Below are 11,915 nucleotides of genomic sequence, written 5' to 3'. Positions count from 1 at the left end.
AATGAACATAAACCTCAAACCAATACAAGTTACAAATTCTTAAATGATTTGAAAATTGTAATAGTATGGACTTAAAAATAATTTGTCGGATCTTCACAGCTATGTTTTTTGAACAGAAATTTATTTTTTAATGAAGTAGATTAGCATTTAATATATAAATACTAATTGGACGTATAAAATCTCTGAAGTATGAAACTCGGTAAGTCTCATCGGACGCCAACGCACAACTACACCTATACTTACTCTGCATTTGCTTTGAGGATTAATCCAAGCTTCGGTGGATTGAAATATTACTCATAAAATATTAGCTATAAAATTATATATTTGAATGGGCTCCAAGTATCTTTGTCGTCGATAATGTGTTCTATGAACAATAAAAACTAATTTTGTTGTTAATGTAATTTCAATAATATTATGACTGTTTTGGTATACCAATAAAATTGATTTAGCCTCGAAATGTGTACTTAATCTTTGAAAATTGGGCCATAAAATCTGCGGTATCTGTTTATTTGTTAATCTAATAAAAGCACAAAGGATTATCATTATTTGCTATATTATTATAATTAACAAATCTAAACTAGATAATCTTGTTGTAAAATGACAATGACCTATTTCTTAAATTGCTAATTGATTACATTTAAGAATACAAATAATAATAATATCACATAATTGTCATATTGATGTTATCGTAACATAATACGACTAAACGATACCTGAAGTACAAAGTTAAAACCTAACCGTTTAAAAACAGTAAAAATATTACTTTTTTAAAAAATGATACAAATGTGTGTTCACTCGCGAGTTTCATGTCCGATACCTATTGATAATCGTTTTTTTAACTTATCGGATTACTATAAAGCCCATTGATGTCTCATATGAAGAAGATGAGGCAGCTTAACAACTGTTTGTTATACACAGTACGGGTGGTTGATGTAGTCAGAGAAATATTGACAACATACGGGTTTTTATCTATAATGATTGATATTTGTTTATCTAAAAATGTATAATTACTGTTTATCGCTTGGTCCACAAGCGCCATGCCTCTATTAAATGCAATGTTGCACAAGTATTGATAACTGACATTTCTTTGCTTATTGTTTAATGCATTTTTATGATCGTTACACTATAATAGCCAGTTTTGTTAATATTTGTAATTATAAAAGCTAGGAGACCTAATAATTCTCATGTTCCCCTTATAGTTGCGTCACTGAAAACTTAATCTACTTTTTTTCTTGCTTTAATCATAATACAATATTACACGTGCTCGCCTGTCTATATTAACACTCCTGGCTCTGAAACAATCATCATTAATGTAATTCCATTATTCGTTTTGAGACTGCCTTTGGTTGGTATACGCCACTCCTTAGGTTAGATTATATGGAACGTGTAGAACAAGATGCCTAGTTGAGCTTTGTGGCTATATCTGCAACTCGTGTTGTTGGTAATGACATTTCATGTGTGTTTGTAGCCCGGCCGTGGTAAGTACGGCGCAAGACTACCTTTTTAAATACAAGTGTCAGTTTTACAAAAACGCTGTATTTTTTTTTTATAGTTTTCTCTTCTATCATTATCGTTGGGCAATACGTTTCGTGAACCGCGGAAATAATTTTATCATCCATAGGTGTACCCATTGAGGTTAATGTCCAGGGGCGCTGGTTGATGTCAAGGTTCAACCGTTTGACAAATAAATATCATTATAGAAAAGATTGTGTGTTTGTGGAATACAATGCGTTATGTTAATATTATTAGTTTAATATTATACGTGCGATGATATTGATATAGACATAACAGTTATAGATATATATATATGTATATATATAAAGACAATTGGTGTTTTTTTAAATTTTTTATTAGTAATATCGGATCCACTTGAATTAGTCGAGTAGTCGGGCGTTAGATTAGAACAGCGAATCGCGAAGAAAACGCGTATTTCATGTTGAACATTTAACCAAGTGCGATGTGGGATCCGGTCTGCGATAATTTCATTACATTTCCGTGGTGGTAGATTGGCATTGTAGTAGTTGGGAAATTCGAAGAAAATGATCGACACCGTCAAACGTAAGTGTTCACTACGGTTTTCCCAAAACTAGTGTCGAATGGGATAACTAATAAGTACTATATTTGATTAACAGGAGCGCACCTTCTAAAAAAATTTTCACAAACAACAATAAGCCGTCATATTTAGGGTAGTTCCCGCTGCTAAATTCACATCCAAAGGAGGAGGGAGTTTATTAAGATTGTTAGCTATAATAGTTATTGTCAGGCTCCTTGTAAGCAAATTTTGGACTCTCCAGTGAAAATTAATTTCTAAGTATTTTTCATTAGATAACTCCACTCAGATGATTCGAACCTATATAGTACAGGGTGATTGGTTAACTATGACCATTAGGTCAGTGACTTAAACGATATTAGACTTTGTAGTCTTTTTCATACTTTTAGGTAAAGTTAATAGTTAGAACATTTTTGATATAATTTTCAAAACTATAACCCCACCCCTAATGTGTTAAACCCTTATTAACTTAAGATAACTATAAGAGTATGAAAAATATTAATTTAAAGATGCCTAATATCTTAGATAATGACTGGGTCGAAGTTAACCAATCATAGTAGGTACTCCGTACCTGATATATACATAGTGTATATACCTACTACGGGTGGTACCACAACATTTTTAATTTTTCTAAAACCCGTTAATCTAGCCATACAAGTCTTATTAATACTCATCTTGGATGGAAAATGTAGAATGTGTCTAAATAAAAATAGTTTCTAAAACAGTAACTAAAAAGTCAAAACTGAATAAAAAAATCAAGAAAATACGAAACTTTAAACAATTATAATTTATTATATTTCATCGATTATTTAGTTTAGTATTGGTTATCTTGTTTGTTAGTATTGCTTTTTAAAAAATGAAAAAGAGTTACACCTTTTTTTAAATTGGGATTTTGAACGTTTCTTCTAGAATCTACTTAATTATTTGCATAAATACGCTCTATCATCATCATAATCAAGCTTAACAGCTAAATACCAATCGAATTTCCACTATTCAATAGTCCTATAAAGTTAAGAAGAGTAAATGTTGATTTCTATTTTTCTAAGTGTACATAAATCCCGCCAAAAACGTTTTGAGTTGTTCAAAATGTAATTAGGTATAATAATTTAACAGATTTTTATTTCTGTTATTTTATAGTCGTATAAGAATACAAGACTTGAAGTATCGACTTGGAGTACATGTTTAAATTATAAATATATATACATCAATTTTTTTTAGAGTTACTTAAATTCCTAGGATACATGGCGTTAACAAACATTATGGATTGTGTATGGTATTTTTATTTTTAATAAAACTAATTAACGGCATATAGGCATAATTATTATTTATAGATTGTACATATAAACTAATCGGTCCAGCAGTTCCAGTTTTTGTGAACATCGTTAAGAATTCGTATTCGATTGCCGTCTTAGATCAGCGTATCACAGCTATATGCAATTGAATTTATCTTAAAGTTAACAATCTCATATAATTAATTATCTCATTGCATTATGATTAGTAATTAATTCTTCTATTTTCTTATTGCTACTTGATTATTATGTTATTTTTGTTTATTGTATAAAGAATGATTCAATTTTCTGGTTATCATGCTTCATCTTTTTATCTTTTTTTCATTCGTAGCGTCGTAGGTAGCGAAATTATTTTTAGTAAAGTTATCGCTTGTAGCCTGTTATAAGTCATTCAATTGACATCGAATAACATTATACGTCAGTTATTTCAGTAAATAAATACAATATTTTTATGTTTGTAACTATTCGGAATTTAATGAAATTAATTTTATAAAACTATTTATGAGTTGACAAAATGTTTGAGAAAATATATTATTGGGTATGCCGCAAGACGAAATTAAGAGGTATTCATTATCAGCAGTTCATAAATATTATTATTAATTTTTTTTATTTTTATAATACTATAATTGATAAGATTATATTTTTTTCATTTTATTTGTTAAAATTAAAATTAAATTGATAATTTAATCTGGTTTAATCAACCATTCAAATAAGTACATTAACTTAAGAACATTATAGGTAATTTGAAAATCTGTTAACTTTATTTTTCTTAAGTTTTATTAGTAGATATGATTTCTGATAAATTGTTTACAGAAAATAAAATTAAAACAAAGAATTTTTACTACTGAGTTTAGTCAGGCTATCAAATTTAAAATTACTGATTTTCAAATTAAAAACTTAGGGATAGTACATAAACGCTTAAATAGTATTTATATTTTCAAATTATTATGCATAATCAATTGAATCACCTGGTATATTAGTTTATGGTACAATATCAAATTACATTGTTTTTTAATCCATTTAATCTATTAAGTAATAATAACTATATTAGGTTTACATCAGACCTTGACTTAATTTCAAAAACTCTAAATTTTGACCTTCAATCATTGTTTGTATTTTTCCAATTTGAATTCTTTGTACTGTAAAAACATAAGTACTATCGAACAAAAAACGATAAAATAACGATTTATTTGTGTAAGTATACGACACTATTTGCCACTTAGGATTTAAATAACTCTGAATTACTATACGTTTACCATTAATATGATAATTGAACAATTTAATATAATTAACGAAAAAACATAGAAACTCATTTGCATAGGTAGGCTTGCTTTGTTGAAAAGTGTGTGTTTAGTTTTTCTAAGCACTAACCAGTTGTGTTTGTAAGCATTTCAACATTTTCTGGACATTATTTCGATTTGAATTTTTTTTTAACATTCAAAATGACCGAAAAATATTACTCAACTCGTATAAACGAATCCGTTTCGGATGACAATCCATCGAAATCATGCCGAGGTAAATGTTTCCAAAAGACCAATCAGGTTGGGTAGGAATGAAAATAAAATATTTTTAAATAACTATTAGTCACTCATATGAACTAATACAAATTTAGAGGTTTGCTTTGACTTTATGGCCTTTAATTATAACCTAGTCATCGGTCGTTTCGATGGCCTATAACAGCTGTTCTGTTAAGTACATAATATTACAGTCGATTTTTTAAAAAATAAACCAACGAATTTTGCAGCTAATTCCAACGAACGTTCCAAGTCTTCTAAGACGCATCATAACAGAAGCAAAAAGCACGGTAAGCTCCTCAATTCTGTTCGGCGGCGTTTACCGATTCTCACTTGGCTGCCAGATTATGACCGCCAAAAAGCTGTGGGAGACGCTATTGCCGGTATTACAGTGGGACTCACAATGGTGCCGCAGAGTATCGCCTACGCCTCCCTTGCAAACTTATCGCCTCAGGTAAATGATGTATTAGTTAAATGTTCTGTATATGATTATCATGCACCCTAAAAAATTGGCAAACTGGGGTAAGAAAAAATTAGACGTTGTACTATGTACCTGACATCATTTACTTATAACTGTAAAAATCTTAACTAATATTATTACCATTATTATATCACCTAGTACGCTTTGAATATTAATTAATACTTTCAATTAGAAAATGCATAATTTTAAAGTAATGAATAATACTAAAAAAAAAAAAAACAAATAAATAATTATGTTTTGTTTATAAATATTAGTACCTACTAAAATGTTTAACTTTGTATCATATAGTGTGCGATAATGTGTAATACAAAAGCTTAAACGAATAGTGACGAATAATAAACATATTTAATATTTATTGATAACCATTTAATCTATTTATAATAGTAGACACACGCTATTGTGTTATTAATTTACAATTGCGTTCAATATTTAATATAGTTTTAGTAGAAAAACAGGTATGTATTTATCGATTCAATGTTTATATAGGTGATAACTGATAAGTTATAGTTTTTACTCAACAATTACCTTCATATTTTCCAAAACACTGTCAGTTTGATAAAAAAATGTGTCTGCGGGTTCTGACGTAGCAATGGTGTAATTATTTAATATAGCTTATAATTACAATAATGCAACATTGACAAACACTGAGACGTTCGATATGATTCAATGGCATACATTTTAATTGCTATCATCTTTTTTCCTGGTGCAATTTATTATTATTATTATATGCATTACACTGTAACCTTATACATGTTAACTAAAACAGGAAAAATATACTTTGGTATATTTAAGTACTGGAACTATTTACCTAATTGAATGTATTATCTAGGTGTTCTATAACGAAGGTCCTCTCCTAGTATAGGCTTATTATTAGTAGAAGGCTACAAATATTGTTGGCGTTACGTTTTTTAGTATACATATTATGGCTTTTATTTTTATTAGCAACAGACTCGTCACAATCGTTAAAAACAATGTTTATAACTGGTTTTTTTTTAGTATTTGATTTCAAAGTATTGATCTGTGTTATAGTATTTAATCAGTCAAAGTATTGATTGTACATTGACATTTTCGGTGTAGGCATACAAAGGACCGAGTAAAACCTATTTAGTGTATTAGCTCATTATTTACAAACTTCAACAATATATTTTGTTGATTTGTAGCACATTATATAAGTATATTTTCCTTTATATATTTTTTATTTTGAGTCTCAATACAGAAATATCATTCAGTAGACTACTAGAATATTTGTACTAAATGTTTTATATATAGTGATAGTTAGGTAATGTGAATAGATCATATTTTCATCGAATGTTTTCTTTACATATATATATAACGTCTAAATAGTGTAAAATATTTTAAATTTTGTGCCAACAATTTGAAAATTGTAGTAAACTATCCCGTGTGTAGATGGAAATAAATTAACGATATATCTATAGGTATTAAGATAGCCAAATATTTAAAGGCAAATATACCAAATTGTATTCCATTGTTCACTACATAGGATTAAGAAAAACGTAAATGAATGAAAGATCCCCATAATAAAAAAGTAATGGATTAACAACTTGTATAGTATATTTTTGTCGTCGAGGTAAATGTGTATTAAAATTATTTTTAACACAGTTATAAAGAAATTGATTTCTGCAATAAAAACGTTAAAACCGTTCGTCACTCTTGAGTTTTCTATCTTTAATATTTTTATCATTTTAAATACTGCGTTTTTAAATAATCCTTCTAAACCCGTGTATTAACAACATGATATTATGATTTATTGTATTCATGGTATCTTTATACTTAAGTTTTATTGTGTTCGTGTGTACCTACTGGATGATTTACGCGTACCTAGATATGGCGCAATTTAAAAGCAAAAATGAAAAAATCTAATAATGAACGAGAAAACAAAAACATGAATTTTAAAATTACAATAAAAATAGATCATATAAAAATATTATTCATATTAATTTTCTAACTTTTCAATTAGGTGGGATTGTATTCTGCTCTCATGGGTGGACTTTTTTATGTATTTCTTGGCAGCGTCAATCAAGTTTCCATAGGGCCCACTTCTCTAATGGCATTGCTCACGTACGAGTTCACTAAAGATCTGCCACATGAATATATTCCGCTGCTAACTTTTATGTGTGGCTTAGTCGAAATGATGATGGGTCTATTGAAACTAGGTAAGTCTCTTACGAACGAATTATACACGACCCTCCAATGCCAAGTGTTTGAAATTTTGCAGTAAGAGTTTTTTTTTTGGGGGTAATTTATTAATTCAATATTGATACATCAACGCTTTACTAGCTGGACGAAAACTTGCTGTAAATTCACGACATTTTGGCATTTAAGGGTGAAAATGATTATGACTTGAACACAGTGTGACGGGTTTAGAATTGAATGATTGGTCTGTGTGCAGGATTTTTGGTCGACCTGATATCAGCACCGGTGATTTCTGGTTTCACCACGGCCACTTCGTTGATCATTGTGCTGTCACAGTTAAAAGGAATACTGGGCGTAAGGTTCAAAGGCGACACCGTCGTTGACATTGTCGAGAAGCTAATCAAACATTTCAATGAGCGCAGGAACGGCGACATATACCTGGGGCTGACTGCCATCGCTTTTCTCCTGACCATGAGAGTACGTTTAACCACATACAGATAAATAATTAATAGCATAGTTTTTTTAACGCCATTGCTGTGTTTTTGTTTATTTGTTCGCGTTGAATAGCAATTGTATGTGATCATACCGGCCAAAGGCAAGCTAAAACGAGCGTTGTGGTACTTGTCCATCAGTCGGAATACGTTGGTAGTGTTGATCGCCATGTTCATCACTTACATGTACGAAAGCAGTGGATCCCCAGTGCCGTATTTGACTACAAGTAAGTACGGACGTTGGCTAACACAGAAGTTATCCATAACCACGTATTGATCATTAGCAATAGTTAAAAAAAAAAAGAGACAGATACGATTTGTTAAACCGATCATTAGGGTCAAGACCGGATGGTCTAGTAAAACTGCAACTAAAGAGCATTTATTTACGGGTTTTATAGTTTTATGTTTCTTAATAACTATTTTAAAATATGTAAAAAAATGTAAAGCTATAAGAAATATTAGGGACGCATTCGTATGGCAGTATTCTTTTCTAACATAACAAGTAAAACAATAAAAAAATTAATTACACTTTTGGAAATAATTCCATCCATTATACTACGCGATATCCATGTGCATAAGAATAATGGCATGTCTAAAAAAAGAATGATGTTTTTTTATGTAAAATATGTAAACAAATACCTTGTATGTTTTATTTAATTCTCAGAATTCTCGCCTGAGAAAAGTATGTTTTTTTAGTCGTGACATTATTTATGCTTAGGTGATGTACTAGATTTTATTACAATTACTGTAGAGGACACTTACATTTTTACCGTGTATTGCCGGTTGGCCGTATGCGCACAGCGGTCTACAATTAATCATAGTTATGTTAGAAATAATTTATATTAAAAAAAACAAAATTTATCTTGGATACGCCAAACATTTAAAAAGTTAATACTTAATAAACAAAGTCATCAAAGCTATATGTTGGTTGTTAAATTTTTTTATCAAACATAAACACATACATAAACACCAAAAAGGTACTTTTCATTGAATTTCTACGAATCATTTACCATACGCGCCGATTGTTAATAGAGTGCGTGGTCCTTTTCAAGGAAGGTTTCTTTTATGTATTTTGAATTTTGTTAAATAATTGGTATAGTTTTTAGTTTTTTGTTAACTATATGCGTGTTATTTTTGGAATAATAATGTATTGACATGATCATATTATTTAAATCATAATGTAACAGCTATACTGATCTAATTGTTGGTGGACGTTTCGACAGGTACGGTAGAAGCGGGACTTCCGACATTACAACTTCCGCCGTTCGGGTACACGTCCGGAAACACTACGGTCACGCTATCCGAGATGTTATACGAAATCCGGTCGGCCATGTTTATCATACCGCTGGTTTCTATTCTAGCCAACGTATCCATCGCCAAAGCTTATGGTAAACAACATTTTAACCCTAACAACTGCTTACTGCTTCTCCCCCACATTGATAGTCGTGTACTGCACGGTACATGGCACTTAACGGCCCTGAAAATCATATTTAATGTTATAATATTATATAATATTTTAGACCTTGTATATCATACGTAAAACCTATTTCAACAAATGAATAAACTTCACTATAAATCTTAACAATTAACTCTAAACGGTCAACAGTAGGTAATTAACGGTTTGAATATTTTTTTAATTAATGTAGAAAACATCTATAAAACGGTTTAGATCAACTTAATATTTGTATTTGCATTCCATTTGTAAAAACGTACAAATTTGTTTGTGAAATTTATATTTATAGTTGTAAATTTTAAAATGGTGCATGTGTTTGATTTTTAAACATACTTAAATATCCAAACAACTGTTAAAGCGCATTGCATGGTTCATGTTTTGTGCTTTTATGGTTTGAGCTGGCTTGACAGCTTTGTTAAGGAAATTAAAAAATGTACCGTTTCTTATTGATTTTTGTAATTTAGCCAACGGAGGAACTATTGACGCTACTCAAGAGATGTTGGCTTTGGCCATGTGCAACATAGTCGGTTCGTTCATCAGATCGATGCCCACTTGCGGTGCGTTCACTCGCAGCGCCGTCAGCCAAGCTAGTGGGGTGCAAACGACTATGTCGAACATCTATTGCACTATATTGATGTTTATGGCAATACTGTTCCTCACTCCGCATTTCCATTTGATCCCAAAAGCTATACTGTCGGCGGTCCTCATTGCCGCCGTCTGTTCTTTGGTGGACTACCATATTGTGAAGCCCCTCTGGAAAACTAGCCGTAAGTGTATATGTCTAGCACATTATTCCTTTCTAAGATTCTTGTTCTTGTACGTGAGCAGTATTTTTGTATTGAATTCTCTAACGGTTTTAGGTATCGAATTATTCGTGGCGATCATTACGCTGATGACGAGTCTTTGCTTCACCGTGGAAATAGGTTTGCTGGTCGGGGTGTGCATCAACATAATACACTTGGCTATGTTGTGGTCCAGGCCTAAACTGAAAATCGAATTGTCCAAGGTGGGTAACAACGATCATAATATTGTGAGAAGAAACAAAGTTCTTGGTTTGATACCGTGATAAAATGTCTGTACACAGATTTCGACGGTAGACATTGTGATGGTCACTCCCAACAGCGGTTTGTACTTCCCGTCGACCGATTACATGTACAAGGAAGTGATGCGAATTGCCAATCAGGAACCGTATCTGAACAAACCGTTGGTGTTGAATTGCATACACTTCAAGGGCTTGGACTACACGGCCGCCAAAGGGATGGGTCTGATATCGTCGGAGATCCAAGCTAAAAATCAAATATTCATCATGCTCAACGCCTCGGAGAAGATCAAATACGTCATCAGAAAAGCCGGTTGCAAAACTCTGGTCTATTGCGATTCCATTGACTCCATCCCGTCGATTATAAACGGTATGAGCTGTTTATTTTTTTACTATAGTTTTCAGCTTAGCTTCGCATAGTAATAGTACTGATATAGCTCGTTCGTTACACAGGCGAACAATTTGTGGAAAAAGTGGCGTTGCTTAACCCGAACGAGAGCGATGACGGCGACGTTAAAATCAACATGGCCGAGCTGGCCCCTTTACTGCAAGTCCAGTCGGTTCAGATCTCAAACGGCAACAACGGCACGGTCAAAGTCAAACCGGCCGTATCCAGCGAATAAACCAAGTTCGAGGTTTTCAAAAGAATTTAACGTTTATATGTTTTTTTTTTCCGTTGTACAAAATATGCGTATTGTAAATAAATGTGTAAAACTGTTTTAATGGCAAGACCGAGCTTTTAAGAGAATATATATTTTTCGAGTTTTAAACGAATACGAAAATAATGGCTTTAGAAATGTATGTACACGGGGGGCCGAGGCATAGTGAAAACGGTTTTTTCTATCTTAAGTCATCCATTGGTTCTTTAATTTTTCTAACCGGTATTTTCCACGTATAGCTGTCGTATAACGTCGAATAACGAAGTGTTATTTGGTGGAACGTCCTGCAAACAGTTTTCAAAAGTTAAATACAATTTTTATAATATTATTCGCAATAATTACCTACTATTATAATTTCGAACCAAAACAACACAGTCTTCGACACATCGTTTGTAGCCCACGGCCCACATCGCTTTTCGCCCGTCTTATTTCCACTACTTCCATTTATTGTCCATACCTTTTGTCTAATGCACAACACTCGACTGCTATTCATCATTGTCGGCCTCACTATATTATATTTACCTACCTTAAAAGACACATTTTAATAAAATTTTCACAACGCTGCAACAACTACACATTTTCAGGTTCCTCTTGTACCATCATCGGTGACTGGTTCTTAGATCAGTAGATGATACTGATACTTATCTTCGTACAGTCTACAAAGGATATTAATACCATACGAAAAATGAAACAAAATACAATGTGTGCAACTCATATTATTTGTAGCACAAAATAAATTAAATAGTGTTTAATATATGATGGGAAATTATTCGCTATGTGTTGTA

At 31.7% G+C, this 11,915-nt stretch overlaps 1 protein-coding gene across 2 annotated transcripts; it reads left to right on the top strand.

Moving 5' to 3' along the window:
* The first annotated feature begins 1,846 nt into the window (after nt 1-1,846).
* LOC126832872 (sodium-independent sulfate anion transporter-like) lies at nt 1,847-11,343 on the top strand. Of its 2 annotated transcripts, none has more exons than XM_050563892.1 (10): nt 1,847-2,058; nt 5,084-5,307; nt 7,313-7,508; nt 7,745-7,965; nt 8,056-8,206; nt 9,203-9,367; nt 9,897-10,199; nt 10,293-10,438; nt 10,517-10,841; nt 10,925-11,326. In XM_050563892.1, exons 1-10 carry the CDS (start codon nt 2,040-2,042, stop codon nt 11,092-11,094), a joined length of 1,920 nt encoding a protein of 639 aa, XP_050419849.1. In that variant the 5' UTR covers nt 1,847-2,039; the 3' UTR covers nt 11,095-11,326. The 2 variants fall into 2 exon arrangements, with proteins under 2 accessions (XP_050419849.1, XP_050419848.1); XM_050563891.1 differs by lacking the exon at nt 1,847-2,058 and adding an exon at nt 3,792-3,902 and having other exon boundaries at nt 10,925-11,343.
* Nucleotides 11,344-11,915: the final 572 nt, after the last annotated feature.

The sequence above is a fragment of the Adelges cooleyi genome, unplaced genomic scaffold, assembly GCF_023614345.1.
Source record: "Adelges cooleyi isolate 19-005CV unplaced genomic scaffold, UGA_ACOO_1.1 ACOO_flye_CR_arks_rails_tigmint_CR_PRNA_167, whole genome shotgun sequence".
NCBI lineage: Eukaryota > Metazoa > Arthropoda > Insecta > Hemiptera > Adelgidae > Adelges > Adelges cooleyi.
Note: the sequence above shows the minus strand (reverse complement) of the source record. Positions and strands in the feature narration are given on the sequence as shown.

Excerpts from the sequence above, each read along its gene's own strand:
- LOC126832872 (XM_050563891.1), top strand. The coding sequence starts at position 3,854 with ATGTTTGAGAAAATATATTATTGGGTATGCCGCAAGACGAAATTAAGA. Across the intron at positions 3,903-5,083 it reads CCGCAAGACGAAATTAAGAG|CTAATTCCAACGAACGTTCC; the intron begins GTATTCATTATC and ends CGAATTTTGCAG. Across the intron at positions 8,207-9,202 it reads AGTGCCGTATTTGACTACAA|GTACGGTAGAAGCGGGACTT; the intron begins GTAAGTACGGAC and ends ACGTTTCGACAG.